This window comes from Cervus elaphus, chromosome 29, assembly GCF_910594005.1.
Source record: "Cervus elaphus chromosome 29, mCerEla1.1, whole genome shotgun sequence".
Classification (NCBI taxonomy): domain Eukaryota; kingdom Metazoa; phylum Chordata; class Mammalia; order Artiodactyla; family Cervidae; genus Cervus; species Cervus elaphus.
Genome location: NC_057843.1, coordinates 58,499,141 through 58,524,510, shown reverse-complemented (window position 1 = coordinate 58,524,510; position 25,370 = coordinate 58,499,141). Strand labels below are relative to the sequence as shown.

The 25,370-nt window shown below is 39.0% G+C and overlaps 2 protein-coding genes across 3 annotated transcripts in view; both read right to left on the bottom strand.

Annotated features, from left to right (window-relative positions):
• The window catches only part of ZCCHC7 (zinc finger CCHC-type containing 7), a 237,990-nt gene that overhangs the window by 162,092 nt on the left and 50,528 nt on the right, over positions 1–25,370 (bottom strand). The window lies entirely within an intron of this gene.
• On the bottom strand, positions 12,722–14,343 carry LOC122686328 (tumor suppressor candidate 2). Its single transcript, XM_043891508.1, has one exon. It carries the CDS (start codon positions 14,205–14,207, stop codon positions 13,875–13,877), a length of 333 nt encoding a protein of 110 aa, XP_043747443.1. The 5' UTR covers positions 14,208–14,343; the 3' UTR covers positions 12,722–13,874.

Genomic DNA, 25,370 nt, shown 5'->3' with positions numbered 1-25,370 from the left:
TAAGTATCTTTGGACAGAGAGTGACCCCATGGTTCACTTTTGGTCTCCTTATGCTACTCTGTTGTTCCTCGATTACATTTCCATTTTCCAAAAAGCATAATTAACAGAAGCAGGTATAAACACTCTCCAATTTTTAATCTTTTAATGTTCTTCCATTTGATGTGGTTTCTGCTTCTATCTTCACCACTAAACCATCTAAGAGGTAAAATAGCCAGTACTGCGGGACTCAGCATTGCAGCTGCACATTAGCTAACCTTCCGCATTTTAGGGCCTTCACACACACGGACAGAAGAATGGAGAGAGGAAGCATATGGAATGGTAAGTTAAAGTGATGGAGAAGAGCCAGTATTACTGTTTAAGATTTATTACGGGGAAGGAAGATGGGGAAAAGAATGAAAAGTAATAAATGAAGGGAGAAGCAAGGTGTTAGCTCTTACGAAAGCAACAGGGAATATGGAAATGAAGTAGAAAATGAGGCCTTGATACAGCTGAGAAGTTACCTGTTTGCGAGGGGTTGGGGGGTTGTTTCTTTTGCTTTACTTGTCTAAAACGATATACAATGAAGAATGGAAAAGGGACAGTTGAGGATAATAAAGACAAACGAAAATGAAGAAGAAAACAGAGAAAAGATGATAGAAACTGAATTTAAAAAAACAGAACAGAAAAAAAGGAAAAGAATTTAGAACGGGAAGCAAGAATAAGAGAACGTACAATCCAGTCAGTGAGAGAATATAAAGGATTCACAATGGTGGCATGCAAACACGAGAGCAGAACTGTGAGCACAGCGAAGGAGGAGACCGAGAAAGAGCAGAAGCCGGCAGTGAGCCGCAACAGCACCAACAGGGGCCGGAGAAATCAGAGCCAGCTGGGCTACAAACCAGCAGCGTGGGTCTTTTTGTTTTGCTTTTTGTTTGTTCTTTTAAATAGGAACACAAAGTGGCGAGAGATCATGATAAAGAACAGCACCATCTGGGGCATGTTTTCATCGGCCTCTTAATGTACTGCAGGAAACAGACCCCCAGAAAGAATGTGGGAGGGCAGGGGAGGGAGGCCAACGTGACAGCAACAGGAAGCAACAGAAAATGAGCCCAGTGCGCAGACAGCTCTAGGATACAGGTGGTAAGCAGGAAGTTTCAGACTAAGCACATGATAGGCAAAAAAAAAAAAAAGTCATAAAGCAAGGAAAACATAACAAACCCACCAAAGGGAAGTTATTAATTAATTCAATGTTTAAAAAAACACCAAAAACATTGATCATGGGTCTCTGATGCCTCTTGCTTCACCCAATCACCTGGTCCCATCTAATAACCCATGTTTGGATTTTACTCAATTCTATCTTACCTTTAAAATTTATTTTCTTTCTCCCTACCCCCTGAGATACTGTGTTAGACATTACATAGTCAAGTTTGAGATGGGTCTGCATCAGGAGCTCCCAATTAAACAGAGGAGTCGGATAAACACGAATTACTAAAATATGACTCTTGTGAGCACCCCAATTGAAAGTACACTTGGCCCCCCATATCTGTGGGTTCCGCATCTGCAGACAGGGAGGGCCAATGATGAAACCTGAGCATCCACAGATCTTGGTGCTCAAGATGGGTTCTGGAACCGTTCTCTGCCAATACCAAAGGATGACTGGAATTGTTCTGCAACTGAATGCTGTCTCTCATGGCTCCTATCACTCTCTAACTTATACAACAGCTATCCCTTTTAAACTATAAACTCTTTAAGGATGAGAATTTCTCTTTTCTGACTAGTTTTTGTACTCAACCAAATCTAACACAATGTCTTATACATAATGTCTGTTCAATAACGCTGTGATTTCTAATTTGGAATGTGGGGACCTCAGGGAGAAGACAATACTGGGCAAGACCTTAAAAGATGAGAAAGACTAAAATGGACAGATATGGAGGCACACTACTGCAAAAGTAAAAAAAAAAAAAAGGAACATAAATTAGGCTGAGGAAAAGTAACAGCAAGTTAACTCTGTGACAGGGCACTAGCCAAGCGGATGAGGCCAGCTGAGGTGTGGAGCAGGAAAATGAAGACGGAAACCACCAGGCTGATACACTGCTGGGTTTGATATAAAAAGCAGTCACACTTAAAACTTTTCTGAGACATTCAAATCTGCCCCTTAGAAAGACCATGCTCAGTCGCTTCAGTCATGCCCAACTCTTTGCGACCCCATGGGCCACAGCCTGCCAGGCTCCTCTGTCCATGGTGTTCTCCAGGCACGAATACTAGAGTGGGTTACCTAGCCCTCCTCCAGGCGCTCTTCCCAACCCAGAGATCAAACCTGCGTCTCCCGTGTCTCCCGCACTGCGGGCAGAATCTTTACCACTGAGTCACCGGGGAAGCCCTTAGACAGACCCGTCTTGCTGTACCACCACCGGAGAAAAGAAAAGGAAATGCTTCAATCTGTGGAAGACTCACAGAATAAGTGGTATCTGAGCTGGGTCTCATAGGATGAGTAGAAGCTCCTTCAAGCACAGGCTCTTCAGGAAGATGAAATTAAATGAGACATAGTATGATAACATAAAAAGGCATAACAGATTCTGGGACTAATGAGAAGTCCAGAGTGGCGAGAGAACAGAGTATTCATAGAAAAGAGATATAAAGACTTGAAAGAGAGGCTAAAGTTATATTATGAGGGACACTATAGTTTCTTATTTGATTACACATTTTATAATTTTCAGGGAGAAAAAGCCCCCATATTGCCTACAGAGTCATAAAATCAAGTGATGGGTGATTCAACAATTATTTCTGTTCACATATTCAATGAGACACTGCCTAGAGTAGGTGAAGTCTACACAACCCTGCTTCCAAAGATTTCACTACTATGCCAAAGAGAAAAACAGTGCCATTTGTGAAGAATCCAGGTCATGCAGATAAGATTCCTGGAAATCTTTTGAACAAAACGGCAAATTCAGAATAGTGGGACTGTTACTCTGACTTTCCAAACAGAAGACTACTGGGTGGGAAATAGAGCCATTCATTTATGCAAAGAATTGTTTTAAATTGTTACAGCAAGTCACGTAACAGTGTATTCTTTTGGGTTCTGCACACTTAATGACAGTTATACATCTGAATTCATGACACTGGGAAGACAGTGTTTTTGTTTCATGAAAACATCCATTGTATCTTTCTTCCCAAACCATATTCCATCACTCATCACAAGTTAGCATCAAGTGCTTTAAATAACACTTTCAATAATGTGAACTCTGTTCTTGTTATACTTTACTATAACTTCCTGTGTCTTTGACATATTCAAGAAGTGAAACTCATGCATAGTATGTTTATATTATTCTCTCCTTAGTGAAAGCTCACAGACAATGTCAGGTCTGGAGCGATAAGAGCTGCTTTCAGGACATGAATTCTCATGAGGATTAGGCAACCACCATCTGGGGCTCTAGAGTTTATCTGTAGCAGCTGCCTTCAGAGTATCACACTAGAAGGGACCCAAAAAAAAAAAAGTGTAATTCTTAAAGTGTTTAACAACTTGCTTTACCTTGCTTTGACCCTTGTCTGAATTGCTGTTCTCCTCCCTTATAAGAACAAAACAAAACAAAGTGACTTCTTAACAAAATACAAGCAATTTATAACAGTATTAAATACTCAACTGACAAGTACATCATGCATTTAAATTTTCTTAACATGTTACACTATTTGACAAGATGAATTTTAATAATTATCCAATCATTTTAATAATTACCCAACAATTACCTAACATCATTAACCAGAGCTTACTCCTTCAAAAAAAGTGCATATTACAAATGTTTAAATTTCTACTTAAGACAAAAAGCTTAGATTTTAACTATTTAACAATATCCCAAATTATTTTGGGACAATTTTTACTGTAGTTAAATGGCATTAAAATAATCATAATACTATACTACACAGAAGCTAAATACATATAAATCAAATATTTATATATTAATAAAATAAGGCGCTCATAAATGAACACACTAGGGGAAAAAGTTAATTTTAAACACTCAGTTTTAAATAGTAGCATACTAAAACTGATTAACATATTTTAACTTTTATAGTGCTAAAGCTGGTTTTAATGAAACAGAGCTAGACATCAAACAAAAACGTAATAGGAAATGTAAAACAACGTATTTTCTAAGAGTTCTCTTCTCATAAATCTCAAAATCATTGCACCACTAAAAATATACCCATTTCTTAAAATTAACTCCCCTTTCAATCAAATACTCTTATCTGCTACAGAATCATAAGTTACATTTGTTAATTTGACTATTCTTTGGCAAAGGATTTCTCAAGTTAGATAGACAATATTACTGTTAGTTCTAGCAGAGATCTGGCAAAGTGGCTGCATGTGTAGATACAACTCCACTCTTATAAATAGCTTTGTAAAAAAGAATTACTCTTTCACTGTTCATTCAAAATACACAACAAACCTATTTTATAGTGGACAGCATGACCCAGGGATACAAAAGGCAGGTTTGAGTGAAGCAAAATCATAAAATTGTAGATTACAAGATTTCTGAGATATCTTCCATAAGTCTACATATACTTACATCTCTAAGCCTGGCTCATTCTAGTCCTATTTCATGAAGTACCTTGATAATTTCTTCACTTAAATCAACAGTAACTCAAATTCAACACATCTAAGACTAAACTCACAAACTTATGTCTAAACTGGCTCTTCCTCCCAAATTCTCTATTTCTACTGGTGGTAGAATCATCTTAAAAAATCACCTACACTTACAAACTCAAGTTTCAGTCCTCTCTTCATCAATCCTTCTGTCAAGCCATCAAGCCCTGTTGGTTTTTATTTCAAAACTATTTTGGCAATCTGTTATTTTTAGTACTGCTTTCGCCAACCTAGTATAAGTTTCCCCTCACATTTAGGACTGAACTAATGTTTTTGCAAGTAGTTATCTCTCCTATATAATTCACAAACACATCACCACCACTTCTCCTTATTTAAAATGCCATTCCTTTTCCTTCACATAGTCAAAGCCTCTCTATACCAGACTCTCCAGAATTCAACTCAGCTGTATCTTTCTCCATGCAAATTCCATATTTACCCCATAACAAAGTCATCTTCCCACTTGCCAAACTATTACATTAGGCACAAAATACACTGGTTTGCAAGATCACATCACAAATATTAATCCTTGGTGGTATTTTTCATGTACTTCATGACAGATGGGGAAACAGTGGGAACAGTGGCTGACTTTATTTTGGAGGGCTCCAAAATCACTGCAGATGGTGACTGCAGCCATGAAATTAAAAGACGGTTACTCCTTGGAAGGAAAGTTATGACCAACCTAGACAGCATATTAAAAAGCAGGGACATTACTTTGTCAACAAAGGTCCGTCTAGTCAAGGCTATGGTTTTTCCAGTGGTCATGTATGGATGTGAGAGTTGGACTATAAAGAAAGTTGAGTGCTGAAGAATTGATGCGTTTGAACTGTGGTGTTGGAGAACACTCTTGAGAGTCCCATGGACTGCAAGCACATCCAACCAGTCCATCCTAAAGGAGATCAGTCTTGGGTGTTCATTGGAAGGACTGATGTTGAAGCTGAAACTCCAATACTTTGGCCACCTGATACAAAGAGCTGACTCATTTGAAAAGACCCTGATGCTGTGAAAGACTGAGGGCAGGAGGAGAAGGGGACGACAGAGGATGAGATGGTTGGATGGCACCACTGACTCAATGGACATGAGTTTGGGTAAACTCCAGGAGTTGGTGATGGACAGGGAGGCCTGGCGTGCTGAGGTTCATGGGGTCGCCAAGAGTCGGACATGACTGAGCAACTGAACTGAACTGAACTGGAGGTGGGAAGAGACTAAACAAAAGAACTATATTGTATGTTTTTCTGCAATGCCTATAGTGGCTTATAAAATAATAGATACTTGTTCACTGAATTTTTCAACAAAGCCTTACAGACACTTAGGGGTGTAATGCAGTGTGCTTTAAGAGGGCTTTGCCTTTATTAAATATGCCAGAATCCAAGAAATTCAAGATCTAGTTCTGCAATACCTAAGTGAGAGTAGGCAGGGACAAAAATCCAATCACATATGAAGATATCCTTTGGATACAGAATCTATATATATAATAACTGCTTGTAATATAATATTAGGTATTCTAAGTGGGATTTTTCTCTTAAATTCTTTGTATTTCTTAGAGATTCAATTCGTTACTGAAGCTGTGGATTTATGGGATTTACATTCTTAAAACCAATTCCAGCATAATTTCACATAGAAGCCTTCCTGAAGTTAACCAGGACAACATCCAAAATAAATCTTCCCTTTGAAAAGAATACATGAAGATAATAAATATATCATTTAAACTTTAAGCATACTGTCTGTGCAAACCCAAGTTCCTCTGTGCAAACCCCAATCCTCTCCATCCTCTAGAATCTGTATTAATCTAACCCCACACACTATTACTTTTTCAGATGTGTTTCTGGAATACCATTACTCCAAGTAGTTCAATTCTCTATACCAAATCCCCAGTTTTCACCCTGCATGCTTCTCTACCTGTATGAGTGAAGCTTCTTGAGTTATCAAGGTTCTTTCTGTTTAACTCTACTCTACCTTACTGTCTTACTAAGCAGACTCTTAAAGTCTCTCATCGACCTCTGTACTGTCTCCTCAATCAAGGCAGAACCTAGTATTTCAATCTGGGTTCTAACCATCATTCAATTTTCTATTAAAAATAATGACCCAACAAGAGCAGTATTCTCCTCTATATTCAAATGTCACTATGGTGCAAATGATAAATACTGATAAAGTAGCACTGGTCCAATTTTTATAGCATGTTCTCAATATATCCATACTCATATGAAAATGTAACACTAACTACAAGATCAATCAGAGTGCTTAACTGTGTGGTATAGGCAAGTAACGTGCCAGAGGAGTTCAAAGAGTAATATCAATGCCTAAGTACGATTCTGAGAATCATAATGAAGAGCAGAGAAGAGCGAAGCCTTCAATTCAATCTTTCAATTTGAAGATGAGGAAAATAAGGTCACAAAGGTCACACAGGAAAAGCTACAGTGGAGAATATGAGATTTCAGGTAAGGTGATAGATTTGGACTGACTAAGAAGGGGGAGAAGGAAATTCCTGAGAGCAGAGAAAAGTAAAACAATGGAAACAGTCTGAATTAATAAACATTCTAGGGAAGAAAGAATTAGTATCTATATGTAGCAGTACCCATGTGCAGGTACTGTGCTAAGTACATTTCACAGGTTCTCATTCACTCCTAATTAATAATCTTTGTACTATAATCTCCACTTTATATAGGAGAGAAACTGAGGCTAACGGTGTCCAAAACGAAAGAAAAACCTCTAATCTATCTGAATCCAGAGTCTATCTACCTACGACAGTCTTTCTGCCAGAGTATATTTCTACACCTCTTTTTTTAAGACAACTCTTCAGCATCTCTTTGATCTTGATTGGCTTTATCATCACACTGTCACCCATTTACTGAATCAGACTACCTAGCTAATATTGCTTCTATCAATGCAAACTAAAATGTACCCTTGTGCTCAGCCGCTCTGTCGTGAATAACCGTCTGCAACCCCATAGATTACAGCCCACCAGCGTCCTGTCTATCCGTGGGATTATCCTGGCAAGAATACTAGAGTGGGTTACCATTTCCTTCTCCGGGGGATCCTCCTGACCCAGGGATTGAACTTGTATCTCCTGTATTGACAAGCAGATTCTTTACTACTGAGCCACCTGGGAGCCTCAAAATGTATCCTTAAACTGTCATAAACAAATAAACGCCCTCCAGAAAATGAGAAATCCAATACAACATTCATAGGAAACATGTGGTGGCATCCTAAGGCACTGAGTTACCTAGGTACCTCTCTGGCAAACATACAGTTACTCAGATGAGTGCGTCTTATGAAACAGCTCGTTCATTCATAGGCCCATTCTCGGCAAAAAATGATGTAATTATCTTCTACTTTATCATAAAAACTGTGAGTATACCTATCAAGGGAAAAAAGGGCACCTTAACAACAAGAGTAAGAAAGAAAATCAGAAGTGGGCAGTAGGAAGGAGAGGAAAAATTATTTTGGGTGGCTAGAAGATGTTGGTGGTCTTTTATTGGTACCAGTTATTTGTAAAACAGGTTTTGAAAACTAGAGACTGACTAAATATACATACTGTCCCTTGGTCTGTACCTAAGAGAACAAGATAAATGCATAATGTAGATTCTAAAGTTTAGGCTAACCCTAGGAATATAGATGAACATCCTTAAATGTGATTTAGGAATATGTCTGACAAATGGCTTGAAAGGTAAGCAGGCTACTAAAAGGTTGAGACAGAAGAGAAAATAAAATTCTGCACAGGGGTGAAAGCAGGATGAAGCGATGAAGCTGGAAAACAAGAAATTCTGGGGAAACGGGTACTCTGGTTGATGAGGTGGAAACAATAAGTCTTGAATGCAAGTGTAAGGAACAGGAAAATCAGTAGTGTGTGAGACGGATTTATATCATGGAAAAAGTGAACCAGAAGACTAAAAAGTTAACCCAGCAATCCTTACTAAGTGCTGTGTGCCAGGCATTCTGTTACACATATACCAAAGAAACAAAGATTTATGGCAATCACTATATTCAAGAATTCAAAGTCTAGTGAGACTAATATATATAACCACATTATGTAGCCTTCATAAAACGTTAATACAACAGCAATATTCATCAAGTGCTAAAGATTAATACAATAAATAATTATTTGGTGGGTAAGACTGGAAATGATCTCATAAAGGAGACACATTTGAGCCATGCCTTGAAAGATAAAAACAATTTCCTCAGGCAGAGACCTGGGAGAGTCAGAGAATTAACCAGGGCCTTATTTGGAGAGACACAATGAGAGTGGAAGGAAAAATAGATACTAAACTTACAGTAAATTATGCTTTCTAAAAAAGAGAAAATGAGTAGGAGCCAGTAATTCCATTTCTAGGTATATACTCAAGAGAATTAAGAAGTCGGTGGAAAACTTGTACACAAATGCTCAAAGCAGGATTATTCCTAGTAGCCAAAAAGTAAAAACCCAAATATCCATCAACTGATGAATGGTTAAACAAAATGTGGTACACCCATACAATAAAGTATTATTCAGTCATAAAAAGGCATTAAGTTCTGAAATATGCTACTGCAACATGGATGAACCTTGAAAACACGGTAAGTCAAAGAAGCCAGACACAAAGAACCACCTATCAAATAAATCTATACGAAATGTCCATTAGTGGTTGCCTTGAGCTGAGAGTTTTGGGGATACCGGTGGAGTGATGCCAATGGGAATTCCTTTTTGGAGTGATAAAATGTTTTCATATTAATTACAGTGTGGTGGTGTTTAGTTGCTAAGTCATGTCTGATTCCTTATGGACCCCATGGACTACAGCCCGCCAGGCTCCTCTGTCCATGGGATTTTTCAGGCAAGAATACTGGAGTGTGCTGCCATTTCCTTCCCCAGGGGATCTTCCCGATCCAGGGACTGAACCTATGTCTCCTGCTTGGCAGGCGGATTCCTTACTGGAGCCACCACAGAAACCCCAAAGATGGCTTGTTGTTGCTTAGTTATTATGTTGTTATGTTGTGTTGTTATTTAGTAATTATGGTGAATGTTGCACAATTCTGTGAATAGGCTAAAAACCACTGAATTATAAACTATAAATGGATGAATTATATCTCAGTAAATCTGTTATTTAAAAAAACTCAAAAAAAATAAAAAATAAAAAAAAAAAAATAAAAATAAAAAAACTCTACTGAGAGAGTAAAAATGTACAGGACTATTCCCCACACATACATATACACACACATAGGGCTAATTCTTTGAGGGACGCTTATACAGAGGTTTGGAGGTAAACTAAACAGCTTTAACTTACTGCTCTGAAAGTCTGGACTGAAACTAGAACTTGTTTCTTTTTTTTAGTATTTATCCATCCATCTCAGCACAGTTCAACTCTGTACTATTACCATAGTGAATGCTCCATAAATGGTAGTGCATATAACATGTTACATGGAACAAAGGGGAGAATCCAACAGCATGAATAGAGAGGCTACAATAAAGCATAAAGGTTTTTAAAAAAAAAAAAAAAAACCTCAACATACATATCTCAGCAGACTATAGTAGAGGTGTCTATATGCGGGTAGCTTATATCATTCAGGAGGTTCCCTCTCACCGAATCCTTTAAACTACTATTAAAAAATTTTTTCAAAAAAAAAAAAGAAAAAAAAAATATTTCATCAAATATATGGAATAACTGGGCTTTCCAGGTGACACTAATGGTAAAGAATTTACCTTTACCTTCACCTGACATGCAGAAGATGGAAGAGATTCAGGTTTGATCCCTGAGTGTGGAAGATCCTCTGGAGGAGGAAATGGCAACCCACTCCAATATTCTTGTTGGGAGAATCCAATGGACAGAGGATCCTGGCCAGCTACAGTCTATGAGGTTGCAAAGAGTCAGACACAACTGAGCATCTGAACACTCTGGGATAATTATCCTTCTGAGATGAAAATATGACTTTCCCAATATTCTTTTCTTTTTTGCCTGTGAAGTATCAAAATGCAGAAAACTTTTCTATTTTAAGAGACTAATTTGTTCATAAAAGTAGTTCTATTACAATGTGTGATTAACACAGTACAAAAGTGTAATAGTAACCATCAGAAATTTTTGAAGTTACAAGTGCTTTCTGAAGCCATCCGACTTATTACTTGTCAAACCACTTTCTCTGTTAGAATGTATTTTTCTGAATTAAAAAAAAATTTTTTTAATTTGGGCAATACAAAGATGTAGCTTTCAGTTCATGGTCAAAGATAAAATAAGAACTGAGAATTGAAAAACAATTTCACTTTCATTGAAATCAATTCAATAGTTCATTATTCAAAAGCATATGTTCATCTATACAAATAAACTTTCATTTCTAAGTTTCTATTTGAGGCTAAAATCCTAAAACAGCCCCGAAGTTTCACCACAATTCAGCTGCTAAGGAAAAGCTAATGCTTCCCATGACTAAATGGATTAATTCTTTAGCCCAAACACAATTACTGTTCTCCACACTGTTCCATTGAACATCTAAATAAGCATCCCAAAGCTTATTTCATTCAAAGAAAAGATCCAGACCAAAGAATAATCCCAATGTATGAAGTTTACATTTTGTGTAAAGTTTTTTGAAGAAGAGAAAAATCCATAAGTGGTAATCAGGAAAAGAAATGAGTCATTTTAGACAGGTGTAGGGGATGACATCTATTGACTAGCAGATATCTTTGTTGAAGTAGGTTTGTGCAGATTCCAGTAGATGTCTTTTTCTCAAACCAACTAATTTTTCTTACTTAGTTCCTGAATGAAGGTTTTTCCATTGTTGATACACAGATTAGCAGTAAAAAGAATAATTCTTTGAAAACAGTCTGTTACATGGAAAGAGACACACATTGCATCTGATTCCTTTTCTTGTTTAAAAATTTTCAACTTCAACCATGTATGAAGAGTGCTCTTACAGTCATGCTTATTGAACATTTTATTCTCCAACATATTTTTAAATATCAAAAACATATACCTGATCTAGTGGTGGAGTCAGGGAATGGACTGTGGGGGAGATAGTCCAACATGCAGCTGTATTTGAATAATGCTCTATGAATTAACAGGTATTAATTTCAGACCAGGATTCTCTGACAATGACAAATCATCTGATAATGGGATGGGCTGCCATTTTATTATTTGTTGCTACTGAGATGTTTGCACAGGACTAGGTGGCCATGTCCACCATGCTGGAGGAAGAAAGAATAACTATATGAGGGAGCTTAGACTAGATAACCTGTAGTTTCTTCTCTTATGGTAGAGTTTCTTCTGACTCTTAAGATTGGTCATTCAGTTTCCACTCCTTTTTATCCATAGCTGTGAAATTATAGCTGCTTTTCCACCTGTTTAACGTCTCTTGGGAGATTTCTGTTGTCAAATTACTGCTGCAACATCAGTTGCTAAGATAATTTTTAGCTCTTTATGACACTAAAGGATTATTTACTATTAGGTGGCTTCCCACAGCTCTGCCCCAAAGGGCTTTCACTAACAATGCAAATGTATTTTCACAAGATCAAACTATTTAGCTCTGGTCTCCTAATGAAGGCTGAATTAATGGAAGGGCTTCCTTGCATTACTAGACTGCTGCAAGTGGATAGGTTGAACAGTCTGTATAAGCTTTATGTCATGGAGTTTTCAGGTTTTCTTCCTTAGGACAGAAATGAAAATAAAATGTTGAATTCCTATCCAGTTTTGATTGGTGTTAGGGTTCATCAACAGGGGGTTAAACAGTCTGAACCTTACCTTTGGCAACTGCAGGTATAATCCGATTAATTTAAATGGTTATTAATGCCCTCTGGAATTCTAATTGGCCAAGGACGGAGCAGAGGCAGACAGCATGGGGGGTGGGGGGCGGGTGGGGGGCTTGGGCGGGGAGCGGCTGTGTGGGCACAGACATTTTCCCAGAGTTTAAACTCCTATAGAAGCACACCTATGTTAATGCACTTCTAGTAAGTACAACAAACAAACAAGAAGCTTGTGGAAAATATGCTAGATGTTTGAACTGGACTCCTACTTATGACAAATTAGAAAGACATAAAAATAAGTAGTATTATTTTACACAGGAAAAGATTTAGTTATCATACTTATCTGCAAAGCAAAAATTGCAAAGGATTCCAGTGTCTGAAATGTTTTTTTTTTTTTTTTTTTTTTTTTTTTGCAGGGTCTACAAATAACTTTATTGAACAAATAACACAACAGCCTTCCTAGGTTGAGGACTACCCTCCCCAAGCCATTTCTCACACGCTTAAAGCACAGAGTTTGCACAGTAAGGAATAAAAAAAAAAAAATCATTTCTATGTAGAAATCAGACTCTGCCCCCAACAACATCATGGACTAAACTATTTACAAGCTTTCACATTTTAAGTATTCCTATTATGGTTGTTCTCTCCTTTCCGCCCCTATCCAGGGGCTCCAGTACTTTTCTTTTGATTGATCCTGAAGGGAGGGGTATACTGTAGGAAAAAGGGTGGTGGGCTCCTCAGAGCTACTGGGACCAGCCCTAGGGTGCTGTGCCTCACCACAGGGTGGCGGATGTGTAAGGGCAAGGGGGATTAGATACAGTAGGTGGGATGGGGCACAGGCATCCAGAGCCCTTCCTGATCCCCATCCTATGCCCTCTCAACTTGGGGTGGGGGGGGCAACTAGTTGCAGTGGGGAGGGATCGGGCCAGCCCTGGGTAGAGGGAGAAACCTCCCACACCAGTCCCTATTCCTATTAACAGCCAGCAAATTGTTCATCCATCTGGGGCTGGGAACAAATGGGCAGGTGGGCAGGAAAAATCAGGCTTGTTCTGCCCCCAGCCTCTATCCAACACAGGAGGAATCGAGGTAGCAAACGGCTGAAATGCTCCAACGAGAGGGTAAAGGAAGTGAGGGAAAGGAAGTTCCCACTTTTGTAGAGCTCCCATTGCCCTGGGGCTGGAAAAAGGCAGACCTTGCTTGTAAAGTGCTGCAGCCTCTAGCAGGGCTGGGCCCTAGGCAAGCTTGGAAGAATGCAGGCCAGGCAGGGGCACAGGAACCAGGCATTCCTGACCAGCATGTGCCCTGCCATGCTCCTTGTAGGGACTGCTGGGAAAGGTGGACTGGTAACTCCGCCATCAGCCCTCACCAGCTTCCAGCCACCTCTGGTCCACATACAAACCAATACCCAACCAGCACTGTAGGACTGCCCTGCTCACAGCTGAAGGTTCCAGGCCAGTGGAGTTTATTCACTGTTGTGGCCCCAGCCTAGGTTCCTCAATGGAAGCCACACCTTGAGCTTGGGGGTGTCTTGCTGGGGCAGGGGGTGTTTATGCCTGCCACCCCCCAGGCTCACACCTCATAGAGGATCACAGGGAAATCCACATGGATGCGGGGGGGATCCAGCTTCACGGTGCCCTGAGGAATCAGGTTCTTATGCACCCGCCTCAGCTTGGCCCGCTTCTGCCCGTTCTTGGTGACGATTGTCTCCTCATAGAATTCGTGAGCCAGATCCCCATCCTCGTCATAGAACATGGAGCCGCGGCGCGTGAATACGAAGGGGGGCACGACTCGGCCTCGCGGTCGCACCAAAGCTTGCTCAGCGACCGCCGCCTCTGGGCCACCGCCCCCCGCCGCCGAGGTGAAGGGCCACAGGCCCCGAGCTTTGGAGCCGCTGGCGCCCATGTCAGGGCCGCCGGCGCATGGCGGGCCCCGCGGTAACTTCGCTCTTACAAGGCCGTCGGCGCCACCATGCCCTGCCTGGGCCTTGGCTTGCAGATGCCGCCGCCGCCGCTGCCGCCGCCTTCCGCAGGCTCCGCTGTCTCCCTGAAATGTTTTTCTAAATCTGCCCATTTAATGTACCACAGTCTCATAATGTAATACTTAAATTGTCAAGGATATGATCCAAAATAACATGACACAGAGAGAGACAAGAATATCTCATTTTGAGAAAAGATAACTAACAGATGTCAACATGACATAACACAAATGATAAATTTATCTGATATAAATGAATTTATAAATTTATTAAAAATTTTATAATTTATAAAAACTTTAAAAAGAAGTTACTATGAAAATACAAGCAAACACTCTTAAAATGAGTGGGAAGATGGAAAATCTCTTTCAAAGAAATAAAAGATACAAAGTACAAAAGGAAAACTTAAAAACTAAATACAATAACAAATATGAAAATCCCTTCAGATAGGCTTAACAGCTGAATAAATATGACAGAGGAAATAGCTAGCGACCCTGAAGACAGAGTAACAGAGAATATCCATTCTGAACAGGGAGACAAAATTTTAGAAGGCCAAAACTTCAGCGAATTATGTGGCATGAACTAGAGATCTATATTCGGAAATTAAAATTTTGAGGAAATAATGCCTGAGAAGGGCTTCCCAGGTGGCTCAGTAGTAAAGAATCTGCTGCAATATGGGAGGCATGAGTTCATCCCTGGGTCGGGAAGATCCCTAAGGAAGGAAATGGCCACCCACTCCAGTATTCTTACCTGGGAAATCCCATGGACAGAGCAGTCTGGCGGGCAATAGTCCATAGGGACACAAAAGAGTCGGACACAACTTAGAGACACCACAACAACAATGGCTGAAAATTCAAATTTTCATCTTTACTTTTATTACTTAGAGAAGAATAAAACTGGAATGACTGTGAGAATTTCTCATCAGAAACTATAGAGGTCAGAAGGAAATGGAATGACATTTTTAAGTGCTGGTAGAAATGAACTGTAAACCCAAAATTCTATATTCAGGGAAAACATGCTTTCAGGAATGAAGGAGAAAAAAAGATGTTCTCTGGTGAAGGAAAACTAAGAGAATTCATTACCAACAGATCTGCTCTGAAAGAACTGCTAAGGAAAATTCTTCAGAGAGAAGCAACAGGACACCAGAACGAAACTGGAACATTAGGAATGAGATGAGCAATGGAAATGGTAATAGTCATTCTCCTCGAGATCTTTAAAATATTTTAGAAAACAGAAAGCCAAACAGAACACAAAAACTATATCAAACAACCTCAACTCAAAACAGGGCAAAAAGACAGCTATTTTGCTGCTTGCATCCTTTAAGAAGAGCAACTGTGTAAAAAAATCTGATTTCCATAGATCTTTAACTGCACATTTTCCACATTTTCCTCATTTTCATTGATCCTCTCCTCTCCCAAAGTAGAAACAATGACATCAAAGAGCTTGTAAGTATCTATTTGTGCCTTGTACTGTCAAGACCATAAGCTGAAAGAGTTTCTTTGCCCTTTTAGGAGCTGACAAACTATTCAAACCCAACATAAAAGAAAGTATATATAATGAGATTAAAACAAATTCTTTAAAATGAGGTCAAACAAAATACACATTTTATGCCAGTAAAATAACAGTGTATTTATTTCATAAAAACAAAAAACCTGAAGAAGATTCCCGGGGCCATTATTTTTGTTTGTCTTATTTTACAATGGCAAGTTATTCCTGATAGAAAAATATGCTTACCTTTTGGAAGTCAGAGCTCCTTTTGAGTTCCAAATTGGAGAGGAGAGACTATCTATTCCATTTTATAAATTCCAGCTAGGTTACTGATGAGGTGCAATTTCAGATACACAAAAACAAATACTTTGAAGAAATGCCAAAATCATCCCCCATAAATTAATTAAAGCCTAATCTTAGAAACAAATCATTTCATCTTTAATTCACCTTGTTAGTTCTTAAAGATTTTATTCTTGGCCTGCAGAAAAAAGTGACTTTGTTAATATTCTAAGGGTATGAATTTTGTTTACTTTTAAGTAAAATTCATGATATTCCATAACACTAATACATTCTTAAAATGCAGGCAAACTTCAGTTACTGCCAACTGTCCTTGATGTAACACCCTAAAGATTAAACAGTATAATGTCATACGTAAATCCTATTATAGCATATAATCTCTAAATTACATTCAAAGGGATAAAAATATACTGCATACTAATGAACTTTACATTTTCATGACACCCTTTCATACTGAATGTACGAATCTAGTTCCTTTGGATGAAAGTTTATGAAAATCCATCTCTCATAGCTTTTAAATAAAATATATTCTGCTTATCTCTGCAATCAGTTACTTTGAAAATGATGTCAATCTTGGAAGTGGATTAACATCTCCCAATTCTCCTACCCCAAATTTTAAGATTTAGTTATGAGCTATCCATAAGAGGTGGCAAAGAAAGATAAAATTAAAGAAATATCTAAAAATAAAAAATATTAAACTAAACATATATTTGCAGTATGTTTACAACACATTTTTAATACCGTGAAAAAAATGAAAGGTTAACAAAAAAGATTCCTTCCCACTCAAAAATTCCACCACAAAAGGGCAAGAGCTCATTTTTCTGAGCAACAAGGATGAGAAATAATACAACCTCCCAAATGTCAGAAATAAACATGCAACAGATTTACTGCATAATACAAGATGTTAAGCAAACTGAAATTTTGAAAATTAAATACAAGGAATACAAACTCCTATTCTCTGAAGTACATTGAATAGTGTTCCTCTCAAAAAAGATATGTCCAAATTCTAACCCCCCAGTACCTGTGACAGATGATGGAAGTAAAGTCCAATGCTGTAAAGAGCAATACTACATAGGAGCCTGGAATGTTAGGTACATGAATCAAGGCAAATTGGAAGTGCTCAAACAGGAGATGGCAAGAGTGAACATCAACATTTTAGGAATCAGCGACTAAAATGGACTGGAATGGGTGAATTTAACTCAGATGACCATTATATCTGGTACTGTGGGCAAGAATCCCTTAGAAGAAATGGACTGGCCATCATAGTCAATAAAAGAGTCAGAAATGCAGTACTTGGATGCAATTTCAAAAACGACAGGATGATCTTTGTTTCCAAGGCAAATTCCATTCAATACACAGTAATCCAAGTCTACGCCCTGACCAATAATGCTGAAGAAGCTGAATGGTTCTATGAAGACCTACAAGACTTTCAGGAACTAACACCCAAAAAAGATGTCCTTTTCATTATAGGGGACTGGAATGCAAAAGTAGGAAGTCAAGAGATACCTGGAGTAACAGGTAAATTTGGCCTTGGAATACAAAACAAACCAGGGCAAAGGCTAACAGAGTTTTGCCAAGAGAACGCAATGGTCGTAGCAAACACCCTGTTCTAACAACACAAGAGGAGACTCTACACATGACATCACCAGACGTTCAATACCAAAATCAGATTCATTATATTCTTTGCAGCCGAAGATGGAGAAGGTCTCTATACAGTCAGCAAAAACAAGACCAGGAGCTGACTGTGGCTCAGGTCATGAACCCCTTATTGCCAAACTCAGACTTAAATTGAACCAAGTCTGTAAACCACTAGGCCATTCAGGTAAGACCTAAATCAAATCCCTTATGATTATACAGTGGAAGTGATAGATGGATTCAAGGGATTAGATCTGATAGACAGAGTGCCTGAAGAACTATGGATGGAGGTTCATGACATTGTACAGGAGGCAGGGATCAAGATCATCCCCAAGGAAAAGAAATGCAAAAAGGCAAAATGGTTGTCTGAGGAGGCCTTACAAATAGCTGTGCAAAGAAGAAAAGCCAAAGGCAAAGAAGAAAAGGAAAGCTACACCCATTTGAATGCAGAGTTCCAGAGAACAGCAAGGAGAGATAAGAAAGCCTCCCTCAGCAATCACTGCAAAGAAATAGAGGAAAACAATAGACTAGGAAAGACTAGAGATCTCTTCAAGAAAATCAGAGATACCAAGGAAACTTTCATGCAAAGATGGGCTCAATAAAGGACAGAAATGGTATGGACTTAACAGAAGCAGAAGATATTAGAAGAGGTGGCAAGAATACACAGAAAAGTGAAAAGTGAAAGTGAAGTTGCTCAGTCGTGTCTGACTCTTTGCGACCCCACAGACTGTAGCTTACCGAGCTCGCCAGTCCATGGGATTTTTCCGGGCAAGGATACTGGAGTGGGTTACCATTTCCTTCTCCAGAGGATCTTCCTGACCCAGGGATCGAACACAAGTCTCCCGCATTGCAGGCAGATGCTTTACCCTCTGAGCCACTAGGGAAGCAGAATACACTTTATACAAAAAAGATCTTCAAGACTCACATAACCACAATAGTGTGATCACTCACTTAGAGCCAGACATCCTGGAATGCAAAGTCAAGTGGGCCTTAGGAAGCATCACTACAAACAAAACTAGTGGAGGTGATGGAATTTCGGTTGAGCTATTTCAAATCCTAAAAGATGATGCTGTGAAAGTGTTGCACTCAATACACCAGCAAAAAACTCAGCAGTGGCCACAGGACTGGAAAAGGTCAGTTTTCATTCTCATCCCAAAGAAAGGCAATGCGAAAGAATGCTCTAACTACCGCGCAATTGCACTCATCTCACACATTAGCAAAGTCATACCCAAATTTCTCCAAGCCAGGCTTCAACAGTACGTGAACCATGAACTTGCAGATGTTCAAGCTGGATTTAGAAAAGGCAGAGGAACCAGAGATCAAATTGCCAACATCCACTGGATCATCAAAAAAGCCAGAAAGTTCCAGAAGAACATCTACTTCTGCTTTATTGACTACGCCAACGCCTTTGACTGTGTGGATCACCACAAACTGTGGAATATTCTTCAAGAGATGGGAATACCAGACCACCTAACCTGCCTCCTGAGAAATCTGTGTGCAGGTCAGGAAGCAACAGCTAGAACTGGACATGGAACAACAGACTGGTTCCAAATAGGAAAAGGAGTACGTCAAGGCTGTATATTGTCACCCTGCTTATTTAACTTATATGCAGAGTACATCATGAGAAACTCTGGGCTAGATGAAGCACAAGCTGGAATCAAGACTGCAGGGAGAAATATCAATAACCTCAGATATACAGATGGCACCACACTTATGGCAGAAAGCAAAGAATTAAAGAGCCTCTTGATGAAAGTGGAGGAGAGTAAAAAAGTTGGCTTAAAGCTCAACATTCAGAAAACTACGATCATGGCATCTGGTCCCATCACTTTATGACAAATAGATGGGGAAACAGTGACAGACTTCATTTTGGGGGGCTCCAAAATTACTGCAGATGGTCACTGCAGCCATGAAATTAAAAGATGTTTGCTCCCTGGAAGAAAAATTATGACCAACTTAGACAGCATATTAAAAAGCAGAGACATTACTTTGCCAACAAAGGTCCGTCTAGTCAAAGCTATGGTTTTTCATGTATGGATGTGAGAGTTGGACTATAAAGAAATCTGAGTGCCAAAAAATTGATGCTTTTGAACTGTGGTGTTGGAGAAGACTCGAGAGTCCCATGGACTGCAAAGAGATCCAACCAGTCCATCCTAAAGGAAATCAATTCTGAATAAGGACTGATGCTGAAGCTGAAACTCCAATACTTTTTGGCCACCTGATGCGAAGAGCTGACTCATTTGAAAAAACCCTGATGCCTGGAAAGATTGAAGGTGGGAGGAGCAGGGGACGAGAGAGGATGAGATGGTTGGATGGCATCACCGACTCAACAGATATGAGTCTGAGTAGACTCCTGGAGTTGTTGATGGACAGGGAGGCCTGGCATGCAGCAGTCCATGGGTCACAAAGAGTCGGACACGACTGAGCAACCTAACTGACTACCTGTGTATGAGACCTTATTTGAAAATATGCTTCATGGAGAGTAGAATTTAAGAGGGCAAGAATATCAGTGGAAAGAACAGTTGGAAGGCTATGCAATAATCCATCAAAAAATCATATTCAACTAGGACTGTTACAGAAATGATGAGAGATCAGATTCTAGATATACCCCAAAGCTAACTGTTTTTACTGATGCACTGCGTGTGAGAGAAAGAAGTCAGAGATTATTTTAGTGGTTTTTTGCAACTGGAAAAATGGAGCTTCTATTTGCTGAGGTGAAAAAGTACAGGGACTGAGGAGAGACTAGGGAAGCCAAATCCAAACTTCAGATCTGATTTCTTAGGATGTCTATTAAATATGGAAGACTGTCAATTACATCTCAGTAAAGATGAGGTGGAATGGGGAAGCCAGAGCAAATAGTCTAAGTTCTCAGGAGAGTCACAGAAATTTATGAAATCTTGTAGAAAATGACTACAGAAGAGAAGCCTGAAGGCCAAGCCCTCTGGCCAACAAAGTTTAAAGATCAGAAACATGTAACACTAGCTAACACATGACACTATGCACCAACTACTGTTCTCAAAGCTTTAGTACATATATAAAGTCATTTAATCCTCATAACAAGCCTCCACTGTGTAAGTCAGGAAACTGAAGCACAACAGGGTGGGGTGATTTGCCTAAGGCCTACATAATCAGCAGAACCAAGATTTATAAAGACAAATTAATTTTATACCCCTACTCTTATGCGTTGGGCTTCCCTGGTGGCTCAGTCAGTAAAGAATCTGCCTGCAATGTGGGAGACCTGGGTTCCATCCCTAGGTTGGGAAGATCCCCTGGAGGAGGGCATGGCAACCCACTCCAGTATTCTTGCCTGGAGACTCCCCAAGGACAGAGGAGCCTGGTGGGCTGCAGTCCATGGGGTCGCAGAGTCGGACTCGACTGAGCGACTAAGCACAGCACAGTACTCTTAAGCATTACCCATACTACATGTCCTGCAGAAAGGACAAACCAAATATTGAATCCTTGGTTTGGCCAGGGCGGGTAGAGGAACCAAGACAGAAGGAAATCTTAAAGACAAGGGAAAAATGTCAACCTCTGATGATTAATCCAAAAACAGGAATGAGAATGGACCACAGGATCTGACAAAGTAGAAGTTACTGGGAACACAATATTACTGCCACCATAAACTGATACTCTTTTATACTATTTTAAATTTTATAAAGAAGTATTTATAAAAAATTGCCTGTGTGTCTGCTAAGTTGCTTCAGTCGTGTCCGATCTGTGCGACCCTATGGACTGTATCCCGCCAGGCTCCGCTGCCCATGGGATTACAGGCAACAGTACTGGAGTGCGCTGCCAGGCCTAACCTAAATAACATACCCAATTTAACTAACCAGTTTAAGACATCTGATGTATAGATCACTTTATCTCAATTTTCACCAAGTTTAGCCCCTTCTATTACTTAAGTCCCTCATGATGGAAATTTTTGCCTAAATAAATTTATTCATAATTAATCACTGCTTCCATTTTTAAGTCAAAGATTTACTTATTTAACATCCAATGGACAGAGGCGCGACAGGCTCCATGTGGTCGCAAAGAGTTGGACACGACTGAGGTGACTTAGCACACACGCACAGCAACAGCAAACAATGATAAAATCAGCAATAACTTAAATATAAGACGGCTGCTCCCTTAAGCTCTGGAACACCAAAATTAGCATGAGAATCCCCTCCCCATCTACTACTACTGTAATGATATTAGTAACTACTGATAATCTAACACTGGACCTGATAGTTCTACATGCAAATGAGTCATTTTAATAGCAATTCAATAAAGAATAATTTCATTCATAAAAACCTGCTCAACTCGGCCTCAGTTTTTCCTATTTTGAAATGAATCCTTAGGCTTATTTCGTTAAGGTAGACTTTCAGTTTCCCTAGGCCCAATAGGTCTACTGTCCAAGGTCATTCCATTTAATTTAAGAAACCCACAAAACAACCCTAGATAGTTATCAGCCCAAGAATCAGATGTCTGTAAATGCAGTATTTACAAATTACCCCTTTAGCAAATCAGATACATAAACCACTGCAATGGACTATAGAATTTTAAATAAGTCTGGATATATCATGTTGATTTAAATATTATGTTAAATCTAACTGCCCCGGTGATGGTAACTGCAGCCATGAAATTAAAAGACGCTTGCTCCTTGGAAGAAAAGCTATAACAAACCTAGACAGCATATTAAAAGGCAGAGACATTACCAACAAAAGTCCATATAGGATGGGTTTTCCAGTAGTCATGTATGGATGAGAGAGTTGGACCATAAGAAAAGCTGAGCACTAAAGAACTGATGCTTTTGAACTGTGGTGTTGAAGAAGACTCTTGAGAGTTCCTTGGACTGCAAGGTCAATCCAGTCAATCCTAAAGGAAATCAATCCTGAATTGGAAGGACTGATGCTGAAGCTGAAGCTCCAATATTCTAGCCACCTGATGCAAAGAACTGACTCACTGGAATAGACCCTGATGCTGGGAAAGATTGAAGGCAGGAGGAGAAGGGGATGACAGAAGATGAGATGGTTGGATGGCATCACTGACTCGATGGACATGAATTTGAGCAAGCTCCAGGACCTGGTGATGGACAGAGAAGCCTGGCATGCTGCAGTCCATGGGGTCGCAAGGAGGCGGATACAACTGAGTGACTGAAATGAACTGAACTGCCCTGGTAAGAGTATTGATACTATTTCCCTTCTAATCCCAACTACAAAAGGAAAGAATTCCAGAAAGTGGTGTCAGGGGATTCAGGATGAGTACGTGACCAGGAGAGCAGAAACAAAATCCTGCCAAGCCCTACCAGTAAAAAATGGAACACTTCTTGCTCTCCCAGCTCTGGCATATTTTTTTTAAACGTTTGATCCATTGATGGAAGTCAACAATGGGAATCTGGAAAACTACCATTAAGGACTGAATAAAACAGGAAACAACTTACAGTGATCCAAAACACTGTCTGAATCTTTAGATGTCATAGACTGATTGCTAGATTTATCAATTCAGTTAACAACATTATTACACATTAAGTTGCTACATAATAAGATCTGACACAAAAGCACTCAACAAGTGTTAGCTGAACTGACATGAAGATAGAAGGCTTCGGAAATTTACAAAATTACATGCACAATACAGTTATAATGAATTCTGCTAAAAGACTCCATTGAATATCTATTCCTGCAGTTATAAAACACATCTGGAATAACATAATAAAAGTCCAGTATCTAACTAACACTGGGTAGGGAAAGGAGAGGCAAGAGAACAAACCAGGCTTGAGTTTACAAAACTGCCAAAGGGTGAAGAGGAGGGTGGGGGTAGTGTTAACAGTAGAACACAGCACTGTCGTTAAGTGTGTGGGCTTCGGAGCAAGACTGCTTGGGTTGAAATCCTGAGACTCACACTTACTTAGGGACATCACTTTACCTCTTTATACCTATTTCCTCAACTATAAATGAAATGATACAAGCAGTAACTCACTGGATTGTGAGGATGAAATGAATACATACAAAGTGCTCAGAAAAGTACAATAAATATTTATTATTAATTCTGAAATTGTACTCATACTTGCCTAGTAACCTGAAGCAAAAATGCATGCTGAGTTGAACAATATAAAGCTATTTTTGTAGATCAAAACACTTTGAATTTATACCATTTTTTAATGATTCAACTGAATATAAAAGAGCAAGCAACTAAATTAAGTTGCTAAGAATGCCAGTGGACAAAAAAGAGAAACAGATTCACAGACACAGAGATGAGACCTGTGGCTACCAAGGGGACAGGGGCAGGGAGAGGGACAGACTGGGAATTTGGGATTGGTAGATGCAAGCTGTTATATTAGAATGGATAAACAACAAGGCCCGACTGTAAAGCACAGGGAACCACATACAATCTCCTGGGGTAAACCGTAGCAGAAAAGAATATGTTAAAGGAATGTATGCATGTATATAACTGAGTCAGTCTGCAGTACAGCAGAGATTGGCACATCATCATAAATCAACTATACTTCAGTTTAAAAAGAAAGAACGCCAATGGGACCCAAGGGCTAACAGCTAGAGTCAACCCAGCAATGTGCTCAGCAGCTCCAAAATATAACTGAGGGTAAAGAACTTCTGTAGCATGCTGAAAACAAACCATGTTTCAAATAATAAAGGAGACAATTCTGTATGACTGACCTCTAAGACAACCTATATTTCACAGTGGATTGATTTCGAAACTGAACTAATATTTTATGTTCGAGTATCAAGTTTCTCTCCTCTGAGTCACAAAAGGAATGTTCTCACAATTTCAAAGGTACACGTGGTACTATTATTTAATGAATTTTTAAAATCCCTAATTTTGGCAACATGAACATTTTACAAAGCTAATGCTAGTTTATAAGATTGTTAATGCAAAAATTGCTAAGAAACATTTTAAATCAACCGAACGTATTATGAAAATATATTTGTATTTCACAAATATCTACAGCGATTTGAATATGAAGTTGCTCTTATTTTCCTAAATATTTCCAACAGGATGTTTCTACAATTTAACATACTTTCTACAATGTACCTTAAAGGCTGTCAATCTCTCAAATTGAAACAAGTACACTAAAACCTCAAAAAATGATAGTACAATTTCAAGATAGACAGTTTTCCACATGCCTGTCTTTGTTCATCTTTTAAATTTCTATAACCTAACTACGGATCTTTAAATGATATGTAAAAGCATATAAGTAAAAATAATACTAATATAAAGTACAGCTTATAGTTAAAGTATACTTCCATGATTAATAGAAATTAAAATTATGCTTAAGGTTTTATAAAAGACTGATAATTATAATTTTACAATATTTTTTAAATCTCAAAAAAAGGCCAGCCTCAAACTTCTACTTCTCATTCTTCTCAGCATCAGATTAAGAACTTACCTATGAAAGAAAAATGAATAATGACAAACTCTTCTGGTAATAATTTCTCTATACACCAGAAATTTATATATTTCCACACCCCTTTTTTGAGATGTAAGTCACACACTGTAAAACTCACCCTTTCAGAGTATAAAATTTTGTGTTTTAATACAATCACAAAGGTGTTCAACCTTGACTTAATTCCAGAACATCTTCCATAAATATCACATCCATTAAAGTCACTCCCCACCCCCATCTCCTCCCAACCCCTGGCAACTATTAACCTGCTTTCTATCTCTATTAATTTGCCTAT